At 45.6% G+C, this 26,014-nt stretch overlaps 3 protein-coding genes, 1 non-coding gene and 1 pseudogene across 9 annotated transcripts; 1 reads left to right on the top strand and 4 right to left on the bottom strand.

Moving 5' to 3' along the window:
• Positions 1-3,700: 3,700 nt before the first annotated feature.
• Tafazzin (tafazzin, phospholipid-lysophospholipid transacylase) lies at positions 3,701-12,163 on the bottom strand. 6 transcript variants are annotated; one of them, XM_021153046.3, is made up of 11 exons: positions 11,907-12,155; positions 10,830-11,229; positions 10,546-10,674; positions 10,253-10,298; positions 9,929-10,014; positions 5,752-5,832; positions 5,632-5,673; positions 5,336-5,401; positions 5,135-5,187; positions 4,665-4,742; positions 3,701-4,548 (listed from the first exon to the last, which is right to left on the bottom strand). In XM_021153046.3, exons 2-11 carry the CDS (start codon positions 10,936-10,938, stop codon positions 4,447-4,449), a joined length of 792 nt encoding a protein of 263 aa, XP_021008705.1. In that variant the 5' UTR covers positions 10,939-11,229; positions 11,907-12,155; the 3' UTR covers positions 3,701-4,446. The 6 variants fall into 6 exon arrangements, with proteins under 6 accessions (XP_021008705.1, XP_021008707.1, XP_021008708.1 ...); XM_021153048.3 differs by having other exon boundaries at positions 5,336-5,398; positions 11,907-12,154; XM_021153049.2 differs by lacking the exon at positions 10,830-11,229 and having other exon boundaries at positions 11,907-12,163.
• Positions 12,142-20,945, top strand: Dnase1l1 (deoxyribonuclease 1 like 1). Its single transcript, XM_021153043.2, has 8 exons — positions 12,142-12,441; positions 16,702-17,005; positions 17,499-17,587; positions 17,677-17,754; positions 19,696-19,796; positions 19,946-20,058; positions 20,139-20,387; positions 20,474-20,945. Exons 2-8 carry the CDS (start codon positions 16,814-16,816, stop codon positions 20,591-20,593), a joined length of 942 nt encoding a protein of 313 aa, XP_021008702.1. The 5' UTR covers positions 12,142-12,441; positions 16,702-16,813; the 3' UTR covers positions 20,594-20,945.
• On the bottom strand, positions 15,109-15,377 carry LOC110286590 (small nuclear ribonucleoprotein G pseudogene; annotated as a pseudogene).
• An 86-nt stretch (positions 20,946-21,031) lies between the features above and the next one.
• Positions 21,032-23,235, bottom strand: Rpl10 (ribosomal protein L10). Its single transcript, XM_021152928.3, has 6 exons — positions 23,104-23,235; positions 22,413-22,471; positions 22,224-22,331; positions 21,847-21,985; positions 21,329-21,491; positions 21,032-21,251 (listed from the first exon to the last, which is right to left on the bottom strand). The coding sequence occupies exons 1-6, from the start codon at positions 23,124-23,126 to the stop codon at positions 21,099-21,101; spliced, it is 645 nt and encodes a 214-aa protein (XP_021008587.1). The 5' UTR covers positions 23,127-23,235; the 3' UTR covers positions 21,032-21,098.
• Positions 21,543-21,680, bottom strand: LOC115030152 (small nucleolar RNA SNORA70). The gene has a single exon (XR_003835777.1). It is a non-coding gene; the product is annotated as a small nucleolar RNA SNORA70 (small nucleolar RNA).
• Positions 23,236-26,014: the final 2,779 nt, after the last annotated feature.

A 26,014-nucleotide genomic window follows, 5' to 3' on the forward strand; every position in this document is an offset into this window, starting at 1 on the left:
TGTGACTTGGAGACAAGAGAATAAGGAAGTCAAAGCCATAAGGAGTTTGAGGCCAGCTTGAACTATGTGAGAACTTCTCTCAAATTTTAAATAAATAAAGAAACAAATAAACAGATACATAAACAAACAAAAGAGTAGCCAGATGGTAGTGGTGTATGCTTTCAATATCAGCATTCGGAAAGGAGAGGCAGGATTTCTCAGTTCGAGGTGAGCCTGGTCTACAGAGTGAGTTCCAGGACAGCCAGGGCTACACAGAGAAACCCTTCCCAAAAAAAGAAAAAAAAAAGAAAAAAGAAACAAAACAAAACAAAACAAAACCCAGAAGCAGATAGGACCTTTGAGTGTGAAGGCAGCCTGGTCTATACAGATTGAGTTTCAGGACAGTAAGGGCTGGAGAACTTTGTCTTGAAAAACAAATACTAATTAATCCATAGCTTAGGGAAAGTCCTCTTTATTCAAGTTTTTTTTTTTCTATTTCTTGCTTTGTTTGTTTTTAGAGCTGGATTTTAAACCTAGGCACTCAAGACCTCACACATAAGTAAGTGCTCTACTAATTGAGCCACATCTCCAGCCCTTTCCAAGATTTTTTTTTTTACATTTCTGTGTGTTTTGTGTGCATGCATATACACATGTGTGCCTGGTGCTGAATTGAATCTCCTGTACCTGGAGTTACAGATGGTTGTATGTTGCCATGTGGGTGAAGAGAAGCAAACCTGGTTTTCTGGAAGAGTAGTCAATGTTCTAAACTGTTAAACCATCTCTCCTACAGCCCCTCCTTTCTTTTTAGATCTTTTAAAAAAAAGATTTATGTTTGTGAGTACACTGTTGTTGTCTTTAGACACACCAGAAAGTGGCATCGGATCCCATTACAGATGGTTGCGAGCCATCATGTGGTTGCTGGGAATTGAACTCAGAACCCCTGAAAGAGAAGCCAGCACTTTTTCTCTTTTTTTGGTTTTTGGAGACAGGGTTTCTCTGTATAGAGACAGGGTTTGGCTGTCCTGGAACTCACTGTGTAGCTGGCCTCGAACTCAGAAATCCATCTGCCTCTGCCTCCCAAGTGCTGGGATTAAAGGCGTGCGCCACCCAGTGCAGCTAGCACTCTTAACCGCCAGAATCATCTCTCCAGTTCCTTAAGGTCTTTTTTTCCTGTGAGGGATTAAACCCAGGACTTCTCATATGCTAGGCACACACTAGACCAACCAGCCCTGTGTCGCCATTGTTGTTTTGAAATAGTTCTGCTCAGTGTCTGCTTCCATAGTTAGTCTATATTTGAAGGCATGGCATGCTCAGTAGTAGACTGTTTACCTAGCATACTGGAGGCAGTATTTTATTTTTAAAAAGACTTATCGTTGTGTATGTTTGTGTGTAGGTGCCCATGGAGGCCAGGGACCATATTGAATCCTCTGAACCTGGAGTTATTAAGTGGTTGAGTCTTGACAGTGATGCTAGGAATAGAAATTAGGTCTTCTGCAAAAGCAACAGGCACTCTAACTGCCGAACCTTTTCTCCAGCCCCTCACCCTGTGTGTGTATATACATATGGGCATGGGAGAAGACAACTTTCAGCAGTTCCTTCTCTCCTTCCACCATGCGGGTTCTATCCAACTCAAATTAACAGGCTTTGGAGTGAGTACCTTTACTTGCTGGCCCTACTTTTTTGTTTTGTTTGAGACAGGATTTCTCTGTATAGCCCTACTTTTTTTTTTTTTTTTGATAAATGGGGTCATATAGTGAGCCTTGAAATTACTATGTAGCCAAAGATGGTCTCTAACCTCACTTTACTTTACAACTGCTGGGATTATAGACTTACACCAGTGAGGGGTGTATATTTGAACAAATGAAATCGTATCTTAGGATATAAAGTTAAAACTTTTGAAGAATGGGCTGGAGCCGGGCGTGGTGGCGCACGCCTTTAATCCCAGCACTCGGGAGGCAGAGGCAGGCGGATTTCTGAGTTCGAGGCCAGCCTGGTCTACAGAGTGAGTTCAGGACAGCCAGGGCTATACAGAGAAACCCAGTCTCAAAAAAAAAAAAAAAACCAAAAAAAAAAAAAAAAGAATGGGCTGGAGAGATGAATCAGTGGTTCAGAGCACTTTCTGTTCTTCTAGAGGTCCTGCAACCAATTCAATTCCCAGCAACCACATGGTGGCTCATAACCATCTGTAATGGGATCAGATGCCCTTTTCTGGTATGTCTAAAGACAGCAACAGCATATTCACATATATAAAATAAATAAATCTTTAAAAAAATCTCTTGAAGAAATGTAGCTGGCATTTCTCAAATGAATACAAAAATAGATACATGAAAAAGGGATGTTACCCTTGAACCTAAGTTGTATTCTGGCTTTTACATGTATTCTATCCCCACAAAGTGATGTTCTCCTCTTCTAAAAAAAAAAAATGTTTTAAAAGGCCAGGTGTTGTGCCAGGAGTGGTGGCGTACACCTTTAATCCCAGCACTTGGGAGGCCGAGGCAGGAGGATTTCTGAGTTTGAGGGCAGCCTGGGCCTGGTCTACAAAGTGAGTGCCAGGACAGCCAGGGCTATCAGAGAAACCCTGTCTCGAAAAACCAAAAAAAAAAAAAAAAAAGAAAAGAAGAAGAAGAAGGCCAGGCGTGTAGTGCACATCTTTAATCCCAGCACCTGGGAGGCAGAGGCAGGCAAATCTCTGCATTCAAGGCCAGCCTGGTCTACAGAGTGAGTTCTAGGACAGTAAAGGCCACACAGAAAAATCAGGTTTTGAAAAACCAAAAAAAAAAAAAAAAAATGTTTAAAGCCAGGCATGGTGGCGCACATTCAGCACTTGGGAGGCAGAGGTAGGCAGATCTCTGAGTTCGAGGCCAGCCTGGTCTACAAAGTGAGTTCCAGGATAGCCAAGGCTATAAAGAGAAACCCTGTCTCAAAAACAAAAACAAACAAACAAAAAAAAATGTTTAATTTTTTTCCTTCTTTTTTTCCACCAAGACAGTCTTACCATGTAGTACTAGCTGGGGTGGAACTTACTATGTAAACTGGGCTGGCCTCAGATACAGAGACCCACCGCAAGGACTTCATCACTATGTATACCTAATTTTCCTCCAGACAGTTTTTCACTATGTAGTTCTAGCTGGCCTAGACCAGGCTGGCCCTGAACTCATAGAGATCTGCCTACCTTTGCCTCCCACACTTTGATTTTTTTCTTTTTGTGGTTTCCTTTTTAGTCTCTCATTCAGTATCCCAGGCCAACCTTTAACACAGGGCAATGTTCCTGCTTCAGCCTGCCTAGTGCTAAGAACTAAGATCAGATAACCATCATGTCTGACTTCACTTGAGGTTTTGAAGTTAGTTTATTACTCTTGTTTTATCACCATTGGGGGGGGGGGGTTCGAGACAGGGTTTTCTCTGTATAGCTCTGGCTGTCCTGGAACTCACTTTTGTAGACCAGGCTGGCCTTGAACTCAGAAATCCGCCTGCCTCTGCCTCCCAAGTGCTGGGATCAAAGGTGTGTGCCACCACTGCCCGGCTTTGTTTTATCACCTTTATGAATCCCGCTACATTGTCATTTGGCTTATAGGTGATAGCAAAAGACTTGAGTGGCCAGTGCACAGTGAGATTCCAATGTCCAACTACTAAAATAATCTCACTGTATCTAGGCACATGGTCCTGTTTCTTGTTCAGCAAGGTGCTTCCCATCTGCATTCCTACACAGAAGACAGAGGTATGGTGGCACAACACAAATGTTTTATTACTCTAAAAACATTAAAACCCAGATCCCAGGATATAGAGGATGACAAGGCAAAAAGATTAGAGAAGCAGGTAGGCCCTGACATTGGGGGTTAATGGTCAGGTCTTGGGGGTCCTTCTTCTGCCATATACAAGAAAGATCTAGTTAAGTTTAGCTGTGCTTGAATCCTGGCCAATACCTTCTCTTCTTGTCTACAGGCCACTCAAGGACAAACCTTGTAGCAGTAGATCAGGTAGAATGACCTGGTTGACAGCTATCCCTGATGAGGTTTGTGAGCAGTGGGCAAGTAGCAGCCCATCCAAGGGACCATGAGTCTTCTTTCTGTACCTATGATCAAGAAACCTATTCTCCTACCCAACTATTTGCTTGACTACCTGCTCTGTTCCCTCCCTGAGAGGTGAGAAGGGGGCCCCTGCCTAAGAGTGTCCCTTCCTTCTCCACCAAGTATAAGGGACAGCCAAGGCTCTTCTTTTAGCTCAAGATCCAGAGGAGTCAGATGTTCAAGAATAAAAAAGGGTATCCAGCAGGAATTGGGAGCCAATCTATCTGACTTAAAAGCATCAGTCCATTTCCCAGCCTCAGTTTTGTACAGGGAAGAATCTCAAAAGCAGTAAAGAACCAAGCAAGCTTGGTCAGGTTCCTGTACCACCACTTCCCAAATCCTGAAGGACCCAGTGTTCCTTTGGCTAAGAACTGCAAGGCACAGACTGGGCTGGCAAAGCCTATCTTCCAGGCTGGAAATGATTGTGGAGCTGTTCTGCCTGCATCTTCAGCCGCTGGAATTCCTCTTGAATGAAGTCTGTGAGGGCTTTCCGCATCTCCACCTAAGAGCAAGGATGGTGCTGGCCTGCATTCCTCAAGGACCATGGCTGGGGTACCCTGGGAGTCTGAGGGACTGAGAAGGCCAAGGACAGCTAGGGGACCCTGGGAGGAAACTCACAGCTGACTTGTTCTCTGCCCGGAGCCGCTCAAGCACAGGGAGTGTACTGAAGGGCTTCCCAATCAGCACGGTGATTTTCTGTAAGAAGGCAGGCCATCAAGGATGACAAGGAACCTATAGTTCCAGCCCAAACAACACGGGGATTCAGAGCCATGCTCTGTACCTGATGGGCTTGACGTTCCTGAAAGCCACTCTCCCTCTTCAAAACAGGCAATTGGGCTTGGTGGTATCCAAGGGCCAGCCTAGTCCTGGGACTCATCCTATCAATAATTTGCCCCACTCTACCTTGTCCCTCACCCCCGCCTGATTTCAATTCTTATTCTAACGGTCTTGCTTCCAGAAAAGCCCCACTTAGCTCCCCTACTACATGCTCATGCTCAGCAAATCTTCAAACAATCCTGTATAGTATGAACAAGGAAACACAGGGCAGTTAGCAGGGAAATAAATAAGAGTCAGCAGTGCCTACCCACCTGTCCAAAGCGGGGGAAGTAGGGTGGGCTGTTAGGGAGGACATCATTCATTCCTGTACCACAGTGGATAGAAAGCCAGCCATTGGGAGAAGCAGGGTACCAGAGAGAATCCCAGGTACTTCTCTCAGCTACCCAACAACCTGAAATCCCCCTTAACAACATCTAAGACAGTCCCCTCCCTACCCCCAATCCATGACTCACCAACATGCCACAGTGGCAGGATGATGGGGTTTAGACGACACTCAGCAATCAGCCGTCCAATTCCTACTTCGGAGAAATGCAGAAGCATTGGCACAAGCTGGGCCAAAGTTCTGTACCAATGTCTGGCCAATGTCACTTCTACAGTCTCTCAATTAAAGACTTAGTCCTTGACTCACCACCTGTCCCTTTTCTACTGCTCCTGACACACCCACCTGAGAGAGGAATGAAGCCAAGGACCCAAGGGGCCATCTTTGGATGGGGAAGTTAGCTGTGTCAGGCTGGCCAGCAGTACTTACCCCATTTGAAGCGCAGGAACTCAGAACTCATGTTTACTTTCCCTAATGAGAGAACACAGAGAAAAAGCTTGGGCCTAGAACCATGAATCCTGGAGGGCCCTGATCAAGCACCCAACTGACCTTCTGGGAAGATGTGCACCCAGTCCCCATGGTTAAGCTTCTCCAAAATGAAGTCCATCCCTTTCTGGTAGACACCATCTCCTGTAGAGAAAGGTCTGTTCTCCTTAATCCATTCTCTGGAGAAGAAATCAAACTCTCCAAACCCTAGTGAAATAGATTCTGGCTCACTCCTGGTCTATCCACTTTAGGATGGAGGCAGCAGTTCATTTCCCATAGCACCATCCATAGACACATCAACATCTATTTCTAGAGCCTGTTTCTCTTTGCTACCCTGGCCCTTCACATTTTTGGTTTGACCATATCCTCCTCTTAAGATGGAAATGGTGGCTCATGCCTGTAATCTCAGCACTTGGGAAGCTGAGGTAGGAAGACTGCTCTGAGTTTGCGGTCAGGATGGGCAACACATTAAGATCCTGTATCAAAACAATATTCCCTCAACTTCTTAGTGCCTGTCATATGCAAATAGCACCTTCTTTTTTTGTGACAGATATTACTATATAGCCCAGGTTGGCCTCAAAGTTACAGTAATTCTCTTGTTTCAGCTTTAATGGTGCTGGATAACAGGCATGCATCAAGACACCTAGCTAGACAGTATCTCTCACTGAAATGATAACCATGACAACTCAACCTCCCTCTGTCCTATGGCCTGCCTTGCTGGAACCTGCCCCCCTAACACACACCCATTTGCTGACTACAAATCAGCTGCAGAGCTTCAACCTTCCCTGAGGTTTCTGGGCTAAGGGAGAACACTTCAGTAAGTAGAAAACACAGAAAAATTTGGAAAACTTGGGAAAACTGATTAATATTTCAAGAAGTGTGACCTAACACCTCTTGTGGGCTAGCAACTTGGAGTCACCTGGACATACAATAGTGGAAGAATAAGCACACGGTGGACTGATTCAGAAAGTGGAAGGGAAGAGGATAGAGGAATGAGTAAATATCCTAATCTTATAAAGTTGGGGGTATCTCACAGGACAAAGAGCAACACTGGGGCTATCTCAGGCCAGTGCATTGAGAATTGCCTTTCAAGGGTTAAAGAGATGGCTCAGCGGTCAAGAACACTGACTGCTCTTCCACAGGTCCTGAGTTCAATTCCCAGCAACCACATGGTGGCTCACAACCATCTGTAATGGGATCTGATGCCCTCTTCTGGTGTGTCTGAAGAAAGCTATAGTGTACAAACATATACAAAATAAAATTTTTATTTTTTATTTTATTAAAGACAGGTTTATTGGGAAGCTGTTCTCAGGTGAGCTAGTTCACTAAACCCAAGGACCAAACCCAGGTAAGTCACCATGTGGGAAGGGGATGTAGGGGAGGGAAAGAGAAACAGAGAAATGATGTACTTCAAGAAAAAAAAAAGAAGAAGAAAAGAGCATAAAATAAAATCTTAAAAAAAGAAAAAGACCAGGCAATAGTGATGCATGCCTTTAATCCCAGCTCTTGGGAGGCAGAGGCAAGTGGATTTCTGAGTGCAGGGCCAGCCTGGTCTACAGAGTGAGTTCCAGGACAGCCAGGACTACACAGAGAAACCCTGTCTCATAAAACAAACAAACAAAAAAGTCTCAGCCCATCCTCAACAGGGACCTGATCTGGCAGCTCACTTAGGGGCCAGAAGTTGGGATGATGTCAGGAAACAGAAAGAGCCACAGGTGCCCTGCTTGGGATGGTAGTACACAGCAGGGGTGGTCACCACAGGTGTTTGCTCCTCTAGTAAACCCCACTGTTGGAAATAACCTTTGAGCTTTTAACTGTGAAGTAAAAGAGAGAGAGTGTGTGTGTGTGTGTGTGTGTGTTTCGAGACAGGGTTTCTCTGTGTAGCCCTGGCTGTCCTGGAACTCACTCTGTAGACCAGGCTGGCCTCAAACTCAGAAATCCACCTGCCTCTACCTCCCTAGTGCTGGGATTAAAGGCATGTGCCACCCCTGCCCAGCAAGGATAGCATATCTTTGGCATACTTTTTAGCTACTGCAAGAACTTGTACAAAATCACTTCAGTGCTTAAAGGTCAACCTACAAAGTCCTAGGCTTAGAGAAAAATGGTTTGTTTAAATACAGAAACAAAGTATCCCAAACTCTGTTTCACTCACATGTAATTAGATCTTTGCTTTCCTTGAAAATAATGTTCCATTTTCTAGTTTTTTTTCCTATATTTTTACAATGCTGGGGATAGTACTCAGGGCTCTGTGCCAGTTAAGCAAAAACTATACCACTGTGTCACACTTCCAGCTCTCAATTTCTCTGTATGTATGTGCACACACACAACTTTAATGTTTTTTTTTTTTTGAGACAGGGTCTCGGTTTCTAGTTGGCCTCAAACTCATGGTAAATCACCTACCCCAAGCCATAACACCTAGCTTCTTTCTCTCTTTCTTCCTTCCCTCCTTCCTTCCTTCCTTCCTTTCTTTTCTAAGACAGGGTTTTTCTTTGTAGTCTTGGCAATCTTGGAACTAGCTCTGTAGACCATACTAGCCTCAAACTGAAGAGATTCACCTGCCTCTGCCCAAGTGCTGGGATTAAGGTGTGTACCACCATGACCAGCTTCTATATTATTTTTTATTTTTTGGTAAGATAGGGTATCATGTTAGGCTTACTCCCAGCACTCGGAAGGAAGAGACTTGTGGATGAGTTGCCTCATCTGGTCTATAGAGCTAGTTCTAGGATAGCCAAGACTACTCAGACAAACTGTCTTTAAAACAACAACAACAATAACAAAGAAAGAAAGATTACCATGTAGTCCTATAGTTCTGGTCAGTCTGGAACTTGCTGTATAGACCAGGCTGGCCTCAATCCTTATGCCCCTGCTTACTGAGTGATAGGATGGGATTAGAGGCATATATCACCATGCTCATCTCAGATCCTTTTTTCTTTTTAATTTATTTTAATTTTTATGTTTTGCCTGCATGTATGTCTATGTAAGGGTGTAGGATCCCCTGGAACCGGAATTAACAGGCATGAGCTGCCATGTGATTGATGGGAATTGAACTCTGGTCCTTTGGAAGAGTAGCCAGTGCTCTTAACCACTGAGATGGTCCTCCAACCACTCAGATCGGTTTTTAACTGCAAGAAAGTCTAGAATCAGTTCAAGAACAGAACTATCAGTATAGGCCATAGGTACAGTATATGCCTAAAATGTACAAGCCTCTGTGTTCTATCCCCCAAACTGAAAACGAAAGAAAAAAGAAAAAAATGAAAGGGCTGGAGAGATGGCTCAGGAGTTCAGAGCACTGAACAAAGGCTCTTCCAAAGAGTCTGAGTCCAATTTCCAGCAACCACATGGTGGCTCACAACCATCTGTAATGGGATCTGATGCCCTCTTCTGGGGTGTCTGAAGACAGTGTGCTCACACATAAAATAAATCTTCTTTTAAAAAAAGAATAAAAACAGATGCATACACACAAGACTTTTGAGTTTGCAGAGTAAAGGAGCTTAGAGTCAGGGACAGGTGTAAATTATCAGAATGCTGACATATCAGAGCAGGATCTGAGAGGAAATGGCACTGAGACTATATCATTCAACAAAATAATATAGTCTCTTCTGGAATGCTTAGAAAGGTAGAAATATAATCTTCTACCCTTCTGACATTCTCTAACCTTCTCTTCTCTTATTTTTAGACCACCCTTTCTTTCATTCTTTGCTTGAAAAGGAATCTACGTACCCAGATGAAAGGGCAATGTGGATCTGAATCTTAAGTTTGCCACCGGGTAGTCTATGACCTTGGACTTCTAAGCTTTGTTTAGAGAATCTGAGCCCTATCTGGAGAATGGGGGTCAAGATGGCCCCTACACTAAGGGGTTTGTGAAAGGTACTGAGTGGTCAATCTGAGCCTCCTCATCTTACCACTCTGTTTGTTCTCCCAAAAACAAAACCCTTGGCCTTCTATACATGTACCCCACTGCCATTATAAAGTGGTAACACCATACTGTTCTCCCTGACAGGAGTGGTAGATTCAGAAGGGACTGCAAATACAGCTTCCTTGAATTCTCACACCAGAGTTTTGGACAATCTTTAGGCAACTGCAGAGATTCTAAGTGATCATCCCTCTTCCTATTCTCTGCCAACTATACTGCCATATCATGGCTCCCTTCTAAGGGAGTCCTTCTAAGACAGACGCATTTGCCACATGCTTCCTTGTCCCCAAGGGAGGCCTGGACATGCCTCCCAGAGGAGCAGCTCACCTCGACACACAGGCACACATTTGCCCAAGCTGAAGAAATGGGAGTGCAGCTCCTTGGTGAAGCAGATGTCTGCAGCTGCTGGGGTCCTAGAGCAGCAATAGACCCAATCATCCCTGCCTCCAAGACTTCCCATTGCTTGTCCCCAACTCTCCCCACCCAATGCAATGCCTGCCATCACTGCCATACAGAATGAAGGTCCAAGAGAAGGCCCTAAGGGGCCCCACCCATGCCCTTCCTGGAAGGCTGGATGCCAACTCCTGAGCAGAGAAAGGCAAATCTGGGCAGAAATGGATGGGTCACTTCAAGGGGCCCATTCCTCCTCACCAACGCATCAACTTCAGGTTCCAGATGTGGCGGAGTTTTAGGATCCCTGTGAAAAAGTAAAGTCCTTGATGTGACATGGCTACTTCCACACTCCTCTTAAATTTCTGATATCCTGTCTAAATCACATTCCCTGGAGGAATCCTAAGGGGGACTCACAAAACTTCCAGCAGTTAGGCAATATATCCCCCAAATAAGGTAAAGTTTTTCAAAAGAGCCTGGTGGGAAGTGAATCTGTCTTTGGTGGGGGCCTGTTCTTGTTTTGCCTCCCTGAACCCAGCACACTGGCACCATACCCCAGAGATGAGGGTCATCCATGCAAGACTGGTGGTTGGAGACGGTGATAAGGGGGGTGGCAGGGCCTCGGTTCTCAATGAGCTCATACAGCACTTCCTTGTTGTGCACGGTGAGGTGGTTCATGTACTCTGGGAAGAGAAGTCAGTCCCAAGCTCTAGGTCATTTCCACCTGCCCGAGGCTTCTTACTGTGCCAGAAAAGCCCCTGCCATATTCCCAGTCCGAAAACCCCCAGCCAGGCCAGAGGCCTGTGAACAGACTCTGCCTTGGCCTTTAGCCACTCACTGGTCCAGAAGCAGCTGTAGGTGCCAACTAGGCCCATGACGACGCTGCTGGCTAGAGTCCAGGTGAGCCGGGGCACCGCGGGGAATGGCCACTTCACATGAAGGGGCATCTCCTCCGGCTCCGGCCCCGCCCCCGGAGCCCAGAGTTCCTCTTGCCCCAGGCCAGCCGATGTCCTCTACCACTCAGGAGAAGGATCTCCAACAGACTGGCAGAGGACTAGACTAAGGTCACCTGGTGGAACAGCTCAGCACCTCCCTAGCACTGTTCTCTGGATAGAGAAGAGCCGCTGCTCAGGCGACGAGATTGGGGCTGCTGTGCAAAGCAATGCGCACTAGAAACCAAGTCTTGACGGCCTCACTCGAAGAATCAGCCGGAAAGCAACTCGAGGAAGCGTCCTTGCCTGTTGTCGCAAAACATGCCTAGGTTGCTTGACGGCTGCCAGGGCGGGTCTACGCCAGCCTCGCTCCAGCCCCTCCCCCGTCAAGGTTTTGGCTCCAAACTGCCTTAAGCGGTGCTGCGTCTCTTTGATTCCATAATTCTAGTGTCTACAGGCGACATTAGCTACACAGCACCATTACCTGAAGCTACGCAAGTCGTAGGCTGGTGGAAAGTTTTTACTTGTTCTCTCTCCCTGTCCCACCCGGTGTGTATTCGGTTATGCATGCTTCTGAAGGCTCACACAGAGACCAGAAAAGGGCATCGGGTGTCCGCGTCTATTAGTCTCTGCCTTTTATTGTACTATTTCTCCCAGTGATCTAGGGGTTGGGGCATTTGGTTACCTCCACGATAGAGCACTTGCCTAGTATTCATGTGGTACCAGAACTAACAAATTTCTGCCATGAGGCATTTTTCTAAACTGCCACTCCAGTGGGGACTTGAACAGGTCAGTCGCGCTACCCATCCTGTGCATAAGGTCCTTTGCTTTGGGTTTTCTGAGCAGTCGTCACACAGGCAAACTTAATTTAGGAGTGCGCACCAACATTGTGGTTCAGGGCCTGAGGACCCTGAGAGAAGAATGCCTCTGCTCTGCTCTTTGCTGCAGGGGAACTGGCCAAAGAATGAGCAAGCCTACCTCACCTTTGTCCCTTACCGGTCCAGGTAACTGTTCAATGATAGACTGCTGCTACTTGGCACGGGTGGCAGTAGGCATGTTTACGTCAACACGCTTCCTCGACTTGCTTTCAGGCGGATTCGTCGAGCTGAGGCCGCCAGGTCCCCGAGTTGCTATTCGCTTGGCAAAGAAACACCCATCATGGGAGGGGTGGGCCAGCAGGTAGCCTGTTCTCAGGCACCGCCTACTGGACAGGGATGTGGAGCTCAGCCTTGCTTATGGGGACCGGAAAGTTGGCTGTGGGACCCGCCCCTTTGGGTGGGTCTGGAAACCAGCTCCTGGGCTGAGGGGTGGAGCTCAGCCTTGCTACTTGGGACAGGAAAGTTGTGGAGCCGGGCCCCTTTGGGTGTGTCTGGCAACCCGCGCCTCTTCTTCCCATACCCCCTCCCCCACCCAACTGCGCTTCCTTACCGGCCTTGGCTGGAGCTGCGATTCTGTGGAGTGGAATGTTTTATTCAGTTCAACGCTGAGGCAGGCGTGGGGCCGACTTGGTCTGTGGAGGTATGAGAATCCTGCGGGTTGGGAAGGGAGGAGGTTCTCTCTACCTGGGGAAGAACTTCAGAAGGAAAGGGAATTTCGAGCTAAAGCTGTCTTTGGAAGACTGGGAAGCATTGAGCTGAGGCCAGGAACAGTTATTCTTTCTGGTTCGTCCTCAGAGTCCTAGTGGTCTCAGTCTCCAAATATAGCTTGGCCAGTGCAGAACTGCTCCAGTGCTCACATGTATTCCAAAACAGACACCAGTGCAAGGAGACCAAAATAAGTATGAGTGACAGAACAGGTGACCAGAGAAAAACAAATATCAAGGCCAGCTAGGAAGATACTGTGACAGAAACACTAAGATGTGCAGAGCCAGGAAGACAAAACAAACCGGCCAGATAGGAAGAAACTAACAGAGAGGAGAAAGGGACAGCATGACTAAGAAAAACAAGCAGACAGAAGCAGAGGGCCCCAGGCTTCAAGAATGTGACATGTACAGAGAGCATAGTAAAGCCCTGAGCTCAAAAGATATAGTAAGGCAGAGGTGAGTCTGAGATAAAGATAAACCTGAGACAGATGCTCTGAGGGGCTCCAGGGCACCCAGGAAAGTTGAAGCCAGCCTGGGACTACATAGTGAGTTCCAGGCCAGCCTTGGTTATAAACTGAGACACACCCATATTATATATATATATATATATATATCAATCAAGATGGGCTGGTGTAATGGCTCAGCAGATAAGGATATTTACTGCCAAACATGATCGCCTGAGTTTGATCCCTTTTGGTAGAAGGAAAAAACATGCTTGACTTAAACCCATGCATATGTGCATACATACACAAACACACACAAATAAATGTGGAAAAAATAAAACGATTAAGAAAATAAAAGAAATTCCTGAAGAGGTTCATGCTTTAGTTTCTAATATGGATAGGACAAACTGGACCTTCCTGAATCTGGGACTGTCTATGCCCTAGCTAGCAATAGGTGCTATATGGAAAATGGTATGTAGCAGTTTGTTTGTTTGTTTGTTTGTTTGTTTGTTTGAAACAGGGTTTCTCCATGTATCCCTGACTATCCTAGAACTCACTCTGTAGACCAGCTAGCCTGGAACTCAGAGATCCATCTGCCTCTGCCTCCAAAGCACTGGGACTAAAGGCATGGGCCACCACCCAGCAGTACTCAATTAACTTAAAAGAATAAGGGTTTGACCTCATCCCCATTGTTAGTGGAAATGTAAAATGGCACAACAGCTATGGAAAAGTTTGGTGTACCTTAAAAAATTAAAAATAAAATTTTCATGAATTAGCTGATCTGCCTCAGGAAACTAAGGTGCTCAAAATTTTCAAAATTGCTAAACTGGAGTGTGATTCAGTTGGTACAGTGTTTGCCCAATTATGAGGCTTACATAGTATAGCCCTCCCTACATAGCGAATATATGAGGCCCTGGGTTTCATCTCCAGCACTGCATAAACCAAGCTTGGTGGTATACATCTGTAATTCCAGTTTGGGTGAGGTAGAGGCAGGAGGATCAGAAGTTTAAGGTCAGTTTGACACACACACATAAAATCACTACAGGGTTAGAGTTATAGCTTAGTGGTAGAGCACATCATTAGCATATGTAAGGCCCCATCTTCAATCCCTAGTACCACACGTTAAAAATAAATAAATTAAATAAATACAAGAATTCAAGTAGTGGGTGTACCCCAATGCTGATGGACAAAGTGTTTCTGAGTATAGACTGGAATATTAATCATCCTTAAGAAGGAAGAAGACAGCCAGGCATGATGGTGCATGTCTTTTATCCCAGCACTTGGGAGACAGAGGCACATGGGTCTCTGAGTTCAAGGCCAGAATGGTCTATAGAGTGAGTTCCAGGAGACCTGGGGGATACACAGAGAAACCCTGTCTTGGAGAAGAAGAAGAAGAAGAAGAGAGGCTGGAGAGGTTACTCAGCAGTGTTTACCGCTCTTGTAGAGGACCTGAGTTTGGTTCCTAGTGCCTGCATTGGGTTGCTCACAACGTCTAACTGCAGCTTAAGAGGGATCTGATATGTCTGGTCTTTGAGGGTACCTTCACTCATATGAACATACCCACATACAGACACATATACATAACTGAATGTGAAATATATCTTTTCAAATAATGGAAAAGAATTTCTGAACTGGGGGGGGCTGGTGAGATGGCTCAGCAGGTAAGAACACCCGACTGCTCTTCCAAAAGTCCTTAGTTCAAATCCCAGCAACCACATGGTGGCTCACAACCATCCGTAACAAGATCTGACTCCCTCTTCTGGAGTGTCTGAAGACAGCTACAGTGTACAGTGTAATAAACAAACAAACAAAAAAGAATTTCTGAACTGACAAGATATGTCAGTGGGCCTGCGTGGCCTCCTTGGGCATCTGCATGTGCATATACCTCCACATATATACACATAATTAAAAATAAAACCTAAGAAAGATTAAGGCTTTTTTAAAAAGAAGATAATTTTGACATGTTATACAACAAGAATAAACCATGAGGACATGGTATTAAATAATAAGACCGTCTCACAAAGACAACTGTGTTGTTCTACTTTAGTGATGCCATTAGTGTTGACAAATGTAGAAGCAGAGGTACAATGGTGCTTGTAGGGTTTTTTTTCCTGAGTATCACAAAAGTTTATTTAGCAAGAAGTTTCATATAACAGTGTGTATGACCTGGCTCTTTCTGAACTCTTCTACTGAAGAACTATGGTTTTGATGCTTTACAAGGCTTCTAACATGATGATGCTATTTCCTTGTATCCATCCAATGTGATTCTGCTGCCCACTAATTGCCATCTTCATATATTTGTCAGTCACAAGATTCATAAAGGGATCAAAGCCCTGCAATATTCCTTATATATATCTGCCTCCATTTAACTTCAATGATAACTTATTTTCCATAAATGTCTTCAGTTCCAGAGAGTGGGCCTTGCACATGGTCACTGTGCTTGTTGGGTTTTGAAGCAGGGTATCACGATATAACTGAAGAATACCTAAAACTTATGATCTCATTGTCTTCACCTCCCAGATGCTGGAATTACAGAAGTGTGCCTCCACACCTAGTCTTGTTTTTGATTTTGGAAAGACAGTCTCAGGACTGGGGAGTAGCTAGTGGCAGAGTGCTTCTCTACCATACCTAGAAAGATAAAGACTATAAGTTCAAGCCTCAGCAGTGAAAATGAGAAAAGGAGGGAGGGAAGAAGGGAGGGAGGGAGGGAGGGAGGGAGGGAGGGAGGGAGGGAGGGAGGGAGGGAGGGAGATTGATATTGGCTCTCTGGATTTGATAGCATATACCTATAATCCCAGTACTTGGATGGTGGAAGGAGTCTCAAGGGTTCCTGAGGTCATCCTAAGCTACATAGACAAGTTTGAGACCAGACTGGGATACATCAGTCCTTGTCTCAAAAGGGGAAGTATAAGTAAAAAACACAGCAAAGTATGAGTCAGCTGGGCGTGGTGATTATGAACTCATAATCCTATTACTCAGGAGGCTGACAGGAGGATTGATCCAAGTTTGGGACCTGTGCTATACTACAGAGCAAGACTGTCTTTCAAAAAATCACACAGAGGGCCTGGGGGAAGTCAGTAAAAACATGCACATAAAAAACCAGGCATAGCCGGGCGTGGTGGCGCACGCCTTTAATCCCAGCACCTGGGAGGCAGAGGCAGGCGGATTTCTGAGTTCGAGGCCAGCCTGGTCTACAAAGTGAGTTCCAGGACAGCCAGGGCTATACAGAGAAACCCTGTCTCGAAAAACCAAAAAAAAAAAAAAAAAAAAAAAAAAAAAAAAAAAAAAAACAGGCATAGTAAAATATTCTTGTAATTACAGCACTAGGGAGGCAGAGACAATTGGACCCCCACAGCTCAATAGCTAGCCAAATTTCATGAGTTCCAATCCAGTGACTCCAACCAGTGTGGATGGCTCCTGGGGTTGACCTCTGACCTCCAAATGTACACACACATAAATGCATATACGCTCACAAGCACCCATATGCTTATACAATGCATATATACATATATATATACATTGAAAAAATAGGCTGAAAGGTAAAAAATATAGACAGATTTTGTTGCTAGAGCTGACCCCAGGTGAACTCCTGGCCATAATCTTGGCAAAGAAGGTATACTCACTGAGTACACAATTTCACCTGGGGAAGATGAAAAAGCTCTGCCGATCTAGGATGGTAACATTTGTGCTTCTGGCTATTGAGTTCTTAAAAGTCTGAGATGGTTTTATGCCACACCACATGTATTTTATTAGGTGGTCAAGCTCTGTGTACAGAAGTTGAAATACGTTCCAGGAAGAGATTCAAGAAATGTTCAGGGCCAGCAGCAGGGAGAATACTAATTAGCTGAGATCAGCTGCAGTGCCAATGCCTTCTGGACAACCTGGATTCCTTTGGAGGGTTCCTGATGCACACTCAGCAATGCGTGGCCTTGTTATGGCTCCCCTGCTCATTCTCCTGGTTGGTGGGACTGAAGCCTTTCGTATCTGTGCCTTCAATGCCCACAGACTGACACTGGCCAAGATAACCAAGGAGTCAGTGATGGATACCTTAGTTCAGGTAAGTTCATTGTTGCAGAAATTTGTGTCCATAAGGACCTTGACCAAAAGCTCCCCGTCCTGCCTGACCATAAAGGGAGGGGACATCTGGAAATGTGAATGTACAGATGTGAAAAGTCTTTCAACCATCATTTAATTACCAACTTCCTCCTCTAAAAATGGGTAAGGTGCCGGGCGTGGTGGCGCACGCCTTTAATCCCAGCACTCGGGAGGCAGAGGCAGGCGGATTTCTGAGTTCGAGGCCAGCCTGGTCTACAAAGTGAGTTCCAGGACAGCCAGGGCTATACAGAGAAACCCTGTCTCGAAAAACCAAAAAAAAAAAAAAAAAAAAAAAAAAAAAAAAAAAATGGGTAAGGTATAGTGGAATGATGGTGTTTGTTTCCTGAGTTTCTCCTTGTCTCACTGCTGTCTGCAGCCACTCTGGTACAGATCTTTACATAAAGCTCCTCCATGTTGACAGCTCTGATTGAGCTGGTATCCCTCATTCCCTGCAGATCCTAGCCCGATGTGATATCATGGTGCTTCAGGAGGTAGTAGATTCTTCCCAGAATACTGTCCCCTTTCTGCTTCAAAAACTTGAAAGGTAAAGAAGGACCCTTTCAATCTAATCTGCATTCCACCTAGAGCCTTAAGAGCCCTAACTCTGTTTTTGTTTCCTGGTATATTTGACAGTTCCAGGAGTTACAGCTTTCTAAACAGCTCATTGCTGGGGCGCAGCACATACAAGGAAAAGTATGTGTATATCTACAGGTGAGCACAGGGGTCAAGAATCCTCATCATGACAATTCTAGGTAGGGGTCTGAAGGCCCAGCTATTCTATTCTATTCAAGAAGATAAATCAGGTAGATGAATTGCTGGAGCCCATGAGTTCAAGATCAGTTGGGTTATAATGAAAATGGATCTCAAAAAAAAAAAAAAAGGAAAAAAAAACCAACTCATAAAAGTTCTCTGGAGAGATGGCTCAGTAGTTAAGAGAACTTGCTGTTCTTCCAGAGGACTAAGGTTTTATTCCCAGAACCCACACAAGAGCACACAACCATCATTAATTCCAGTTCCAGGAGATCTGGCATCCTCTTCTGGCCTCTATAGACCCATGATGTACAGAAATACATGTAGGCAAAACACTCATAAAAATAAAATAAAAATAAATCTCTAAACCAGGAGGAAGTGGTAGCACACACCTTTAATCCCAGCACTCAAGAGGCATGGGCAGGCAGATCTTTGGCCAGACTAGTCTACAAATCAAGTTCCAGGACAGCCAGGATTCTCTTATGCAGAGAAACCCTGCTTAAAAATAAAACAAACAGGGCTGGTGAGATGGCTCAGTGGGTAAGAGCACCCTACTGCTCTTCCGAAGGTCTGGAGTTCAAATCCCAGCAACCACATGGTGGCTCACAACCATCCGCAACAAGATCTGACGCCCTCTTCTGGAGTGTCTGAAGACAGCTACAGTGTACTTACATATAATAAATAAAAACAAAACAAAACAAATAAAATTAAAAAAAAAAAAAAACAAACAGCCGGGCGTGGTGGCACACGCCTTTAATCCTAGCACTCGGGAGGCCGAGGCAGGCGGCTTTCTGAGTTCAAGGCCATCCTGGTCTACAGAGTGAGTTCCAGGACAGCCAGGACTACACAGAGAAACTCTGTCTTGAAAAACCAAATATAAATAAATAAATAAATAAATAAATAAATAAATAAATAAATAAAACAAAGCCAGGCAATCGTGGCACATGCCTTTAATCCCAGCAATTGGGAGGCAGAGGCAAGTGGATTTCTGAGTTCGAAGCCAGCCTGGTCTACAGAGTGAGTTCCAGGACAGCCAGGGCTACACAGAAAAACCCTGTCTCAAAAAAACCAAAATTAATTAATTAATTAATTAATTAAAAGTAAAGCAAAAACCAAAACACAAGACAGCCAAATTAACTAAGCAGGGCTCATAGAGAATCACAGAGACTGAAGACTGATAATCACTATGTTCATGGTTGTGCAGCTGTGGGGCTCCTAATTCCTTTTGCCCCTTTCCTACAACTGGGTTGACTAGTCAGCCTTGATATGAGGGTTTGTGCCTAGTTGTAAATTGTTATACCGTGTTTGGTTGATATTCCTGGGAGGCCTGTTCTTTTTGTTTGTTTGTGAAGGGAAATGGAGGAGGAGTGGATCTGGTGGGGGGCGAGAAACTGAGGTCAGAATGTAATGTATGAGAGAAGAATAAAACAAAGATCTTAAATTAAAAAACAACAACCAAAACGGTTCCAGAGAGCTGGAGGCATAACTCAGTGGCAAAGTGCAAATTTATCCCCAGTGATAAATGAAAAACTCCAAGCCAGGAGTGGTATCCCATGCCTTTAATCCCAGCACTCAGAGGCAGACAGATGGATCTCTGTGAGTTTGAAGTCAGCATAGTTACAGAGCAAGTTCCAGGACAGCCAGGGGTCCACAAAAAGAAACCCTATCAGAGATATGAGAGAGAGAGAGAGAGAGAGAGAGATCCAGACAGGGCTACATAATAGAACTTTTCTTAAAAAAAAAATAGAAGGAATAAGAAAAAACCCTAAGTTCTAGAAAAAAAAATGGCTGTGCCCACATGAAAGTGGCAGAACAAGGAGCCAGGCGTCTTCCTCTTTGAGCAGTAACTCTCTTTTTATATAAGATGTGGGGCCACTACTTCCTACCTCTTGGTCTTCCCAGGTCTGACAAGACACAGGTCCTAAATTTCTACCAGTACAATGACACAGATGACATTTTTGCCCGAGAACCGTTTGTGGCCCATTTCACTCTCCCTAGCAAAAGTAAGAGGGGTAAAAAATCTGGGCCTGGTACAAGGAAATGGGAGGGGGATGTGGTTGGTTTTCCTGTGGGTTGGTTTCTGGGGGAAGGCAGAGGTGGATATGTAGAAGGCCTGGCAGCTGTGGCAGCCTCAGCTTCCTGGACTTTGCAGTTCTTCCAAGTGTGGTGCTGGTTCCTCTCCACACCACTCCCAAGGATGTAGAGAAGGAGCTGAATGCCCTATATGATGTGTTTCTGGATGTCTACCAGCGCTGGCAGAATGAGGTAGGGGTGATAGATTCCATGGCAGAGGGGATGGTGCAAATGCCTTTTGGCAAGACTCAGTGGCTTTCTGTCATCTTTAGAATGTGATTCTGCTTGGAGACTTCAATGCAGACTGCGCATCGCTGACAAAAAAACGTCTAAACAGTCTGCTACTCCGGACTAAGGCAGGCTTCCACTGGGTGATTCCTGATGGGGAGGACACTACAGTGCGGGCCAGTACTAACTGTACCTATGACCGAATTGTGGTGCATGGACAGGGCTGCCAAATGCTGCTGAAGGCTGCAGCTACCTTTGACTTTCCCAAGAGGTTTCAGCTGACTGAGGAAGAGGTAGAGAAGCTGGGTGGGCAAAATGGCCGAGGGCAGAATTGTGGAGGTGAGCCAGTTACTGACACTTCATTTTGTTCTCTCCTCAGGCTCTCCGCATCAGTGACCATTATCCTGTGGAAATGGAACTGAGCCAGGCCACTCAGAGTATCCCATCCCACTACTTAGCCACTCTACTGCTGTCACTCCTGCCATCTCAGCTGGACTAGACAGCCATTGACTTGACCAGGACACTGGTAGTCTCACAAAAACCTGAAAGCCAATGACAGCTTTTTATATAGGGTTTCTGCTGCTTGCTATTCTGAGAAAGCTAGGGCTGGGAGTATTAACTCAGCAACAAGTGCCTTGGGCTTGAATCCTGTTGGGTAGACAGGACTTCACCTGAGGAACAAAGCCAAAGGAGACTCCAGTAGGAATGGGCTCAGATCATACCTAAGATTTCTGCAACTGATACAAATGAGCTCATACTGGAAAAAAAACTGCTTCTCCATACACTATACTACATGGCTCTGCCAGTGATGTCAGGTTTAAAATATTCAATAAACCACCATTTTAACCTTTTGCATGTGTGCTTAATTCAATAAGCTGTCCCAATTGACCAAACTTAAAACCTCATGGTATTTAAGAATCAGAAACAAAAACATAAGTGAACTTGATGCAAGATTTATTACTGAACACAATTTGGTAGGGTATAGGAGAGAACTATTGAAGCCTTCAGGAATGCAGGGCTCTCCACTTGTCCAGAGGACCACGGTTGGGGATATATTTGACACCACAGCCATCAGGAATGAGCCGCTTCTCAGCAACCATGTCTTCAAATTCATCTGCATTAAACTTGGTGAAGCCCCACTTCTTTGAGATGTGGATCTAGAAGGAAATAGAAAATAAACTCAGCAAGGAGGACCAGAGCAAGAAAACAGAAGAACTTAAATACCACTACCTACCTTCTGGCGGCCAGGGAACTTGAACTTGGCTCTTCGCAGAGCCTCAATCACATGTTCCTTATTCTGCAACTTGGTTCGGATGGACATGATGACCTGGCCAATGTGAACCCTGGCCACTGTGCCCTGGGGCTTCCCAAAGGCACCACGCATCCCTGTCTGGAGCCTAGATCAGGGACAGCATTGTGATCAGAGGCTTGATTACCAACTGGCAGAAAATTGTTTCCAAGGTCCCTTGAGGCAACCCATATAGATAATAGGCTACATACACCACACCAAGGAGCTGCTGTTTGCAACCATTGCACACCAAAGTCCCCATGGGAAAAGGGGACTTGGTCGGCTTAATTAGCTGCACAAAAATAAAAGAAAACCCTAAAATACTGCTGGGCAGTGGTGGTTTTTAATCACTTGGGAGGCAGAGGCAGGCAGATCTCAGAGATCAGCCCGGTCTCCATTAAGTTCCCAGACAGCCAGGGCTACAGAGAAACCCTGTCTCAAAACCAAATAAAACACCAGCTTACCTGTCAGCCCCAGCACAGGACAACATCTTGTTGATACGGATGACATGGAAAGGGTGGAGCCTCACTCGGATATGAAAGCCATCCTTGCCACAACTCTTTACCATGTATTTGTTGGCACAAATACGGGCAGCCTCCAGTGCTGAATGGGGAAACAGCAGTGAAACAGGGTGCCAGGTCATTGAATAAATTACAATATATAACCACGGAAAGAGTGCACAAGAAATGCCAATTAACACACCGGGCGTGGTGGAGCATGCCTTTAATCCCAACACTTAGGAGGCAGAGGCAGGCAGATTTCTGAGTTCGAGGCCAGCCTGGTCTATACAGAGAAACCCTGTCTCGAAAAAAAGCCAATTAATAAAAGGGGGCTGTCTCACCTTCAGAAGAGAGTTGCTCATATTCATCTGACACCATATGGCCACAAAGTGGGAATTCATCAACTTTTGCTTTCTTCCGTCCCAAATCAAAGATTCGGATCTTAGCATCTGAAAAACACGTGGTTTAAAGTTCCCAAGAAGTGGGTAATAGACAAACACCGATCCAGTTCAAAGTTTGTCACTACTTACCAGGGACACCACGGCAGAAACGAGACTTTGGGTATGGCTTGTTCTTACAATACCGGTAACTGAAGGAGGAAAGAAATTCACTTGTGATAAACGGTGACAACAGGACTAGACCAGCTCTGAATTCAGTTTCCATTCAGGGTAACTGATTCTAAGGCAACTTGTTGTTAAACAATTACACAAATTATAAAACAGAAAAAGAATCATGCACCAGCATCACCCTCTAACCAGAGTAGGGTGAGATATCACAATTTTCATAGCATGTGACAGAAGACCCGCCTTAGCCACGTTAAGAGAATATGGCGTCCTCTTCAGGACACGCGTCTAGGCGGCGCCTACGGACTGGTCAGCCCTTGGTGTCCTGTTAAAAACCACAAAGCTCAGGGCTGAAAATAAAGACGGACACAAAAGTGACCAAGAAGGCCTGGTAGGTGTTGTAAAAAGGCTCATTTGCGACACAAGAGGATTAGGTGTACACGGACATGCTAGTTCTACACAAGCGCTTTGGTCTTGGGTAACGCCACCCACAGCCTCAAAATAAAGGCCCCAGTAAAGTATTAAAAACCCGGAGTCTGTCTTTACTTCAGGGTCGCTGCGTGGCGGAGAGTCCACCCACAAAAGAAATGTCTATCGAAAGAAATGCCTTTTTTCCTCAGTTTTCACAGTAGGAAAATTGCATGGGTTCAGCACTCACCACCGGGCGGGGCGGCGGCCCATGATGACAATAGGATCGTCGGTGGCTGTAATGAAACAGTCAAAGTAAGAATACAGACACAGAATAAGTGTAAGAAAAATCCCAAAGAAAAACTACGAGACCGTCGTAAAAAAACCAGGAGACCGAGCACACTCACCGCGCCAGAGGAAAAGAGACGCTCCCACGCCTGCGCATGCCTTATATAGGCGGCCTATCTTCCACTGTAAGAACCATAGAGTCACAGCCAGGGGGTGGTGTCGACGCTCTATCAGACGCTAAGATCATAGATGCGGCGCTGCTCTGCGCATGTGTACCAGGCGGGACCGAAACAAGCACAGAGCTTATTGGTGACTGGATACCGGAATAGGGAACCGCATGCTGGCGAATGGGGTTTCGACACATAGCCAAGAGAAACCAGCTTCCGCCTGGCCATATTGGGCGGAGAGCCATTGACTGGTTTTGCTATTACGAATGATTTCCAATATTCTAAGACTTGAAAAGAGAAGTCTTTCTCAGTGGAACTGGACCGTCACGGAGGTGTTCCTTTGCTTACAGGGCTCTAGAGTCCTGTTTCAGGCCTTCCTCAAGGCTACAGGAAATGGCGCGAACGCTCCATGGTAGGAACTCCGAAGTTCCTTTGTCACCCAGGAGGTTGGAGACCCACCCACAAAGCTGACGGCTAAGAGCCAACAAAGAGCACCATGATAGGTGCTTGATTGCTTTCAGGAGACCAATTAAAATCTCCCTTAGAGAGAAAAAAAGTCTCCGTTAGGCGCTCTCTGTCCTCCTCGCTAGTTTGGCCCGCCCCACTCGGGAAAAGACGTGGGTTTTTTTTTTTTTTTTTTTTTTTCGAGACAGGGTTTCTCTGTATAGCCCTGGCTGTCCTGGAACTCACTCTGGCTGGCCTCGAACTCAGAAATCCACCTGCCTCTGCCTCCCAAGTGCTGGGATTACAGGCATGCGCCACCACTGCCCGGCAAAAGACGTGTTCTTAGGGAGATTGGAGACTGGGCAAAGACGATGGCGATACCATTACTTCCTACTAGCCCGAGGAGGGTCGCAGTGCCGTGGGCCACGCCCTAGTAGGAGAGTCGGAGTTCCTTTGCCCCAGATTCCAAGAGAAAAACTAGGTGTAGCACACCTCTTCTTTTCACTATGAAGAATTCAAAATGTACATCTGGGTGTGTCTAGAAGTATTGGCAGCTAACCACTAACTACTCTCCCATATAAGGTTACAATCTAGGGAGGCACAAGAACGGGAACCTTGTTCTGATCTAGGAGCACGTGTCTGAGCATCATCAGTCACTCAGACTCTATGAATTTGTGCCTCTTGTGTCACTTAGGGAGACACGATAGGGACAGCACTGTAGAGAAAGCCACTAGCTTTTCAATAAGTATAGGGACCAAGAGCCTTCCCTCCCACCATTTCCCATGGTGCCGCTCCCTGGTTACATGGGCCCAGCTTGTTCCAACACATTTAAGATTCCCAGCCACAAACCAGAGCTACTAGATTGCTTCTGCCAAATAGCTTCCCTGTGACACTTATCCAGTTTCTGGAGGCTTCACAAATTGATATCTATCCCCTGAAAACAATTCTGTCCTGCCAGTCCTCTCGACCTGATTGGTATTTGTGCAGTTGTGGAGGTGGCTGTTTCTTTAGCTGGAGAGAGATAAATGAGAATAGTCTATATATTTTGACCACCTTTTCTTATCTTTTTTTTTTTTCCAGACAGGGTTTCTCCACTTTGCAAATGTACCACGTTTTTCTTCATTCTTTTTGTTTGTTTGTTTGTTTTTTGAGAAAAGGGTTTCTCTGTGTAGTCCTGGCTATCCTGGAACTCACTCTGTAGACCAGGCTGGCCTGGAACTCAGAAATCTGCCTGCCTCTGCCTCCCGAGTGCTGGGATTAAAGGCGTGTACCACCACGCCTGTATGGCCCTGCTTTGTAAGTCTTGATCCCCAGGAGCACAGTCTACCAGGCCTTCCCTGTATGAGGATGTTTGTACTACATGAGATATACTTTCAGCCAGTGTACAGGGCAGAGTGTCCTTCAGCTCTTTGAGATACAGCCAGGATCAGTACACTCACACGCACGCACACACACAGTGTTGTTTTGTCTTCCAGGTAGATATGAACTACTTTTCCCATACTTTGATTAGAAGGTAGAGAATAGGGTGACAGCAAGTACCCAGGCTTCTCCTGTCTGGGATGGTCTCAGAACCAGGGTCAGGGGTTTGGATTGCCCTCTCACATTTTGCTTGGAGCCTTTGCCATGGGATTCCTTCATGGGCCTCTCTGTAAATAGGCATGGTCTTGACCTATTTACAGGTGCTAGCTGGCACTGGGTTCATATACCCATCCTGGCTCATCAGTTGTTCCCTCTTACTCTAATTTTCCCATCTGGGTCTCCAGTAGACATGGAGCCACATGGAACATAATGGCCAGGCTTTCAGAGAACAGGGTCTTAATAAACTGTTCCAAATGTGTCCCTAGGCACAGGTAGGACCCTAAGGATCCTGGTGAAATATAAACGCTGTGACCCCACTGCTTCAGGGAGCTCTGCTGAAGGCATTGTCCCCCTTTCCTTATGGGAGTGGGTGGGGTTTTGAGCAGAGTGCCTGGGCTGTCAGCCTGACAAGAGAGGAGAAATGGTCAGCTGGGCCTGCCCCCTTGTAGTGAGAATTTTCCTTTCTTTAAAACCCCAGTTATGTTATGTAAATATGGTTTGGGTTTTTTTTTATTGGACATTTTATTTATTTACACTTCAAATGTTATCCCCTTTGCGGATATCAACCTATATGGTTTTGCTTTAATCCCAGGTATAGGATAGGGGGCTGCTTAGAATTGCCCACAGTGGGCTGGAGAGATGGCTCAGCGGTTAAGAGCACTGACTGCTCTCCAGAAGGTCCTG

The sequence above is a fragment of the Mus caroli genome, unplaced genomic scaffold (assembly GCF_978045245.1).
Source record: "Mus caroli unplaced genomic scaffold, Mus_caroli_1 scaffold_5, whole genome shotgun sequence".
Classification (NCBI taxonomy): Eukaryota; Metazoa; Chordata; class Mammalia; order Rodentia; family Muridae; genus Mus; species Mus caroli.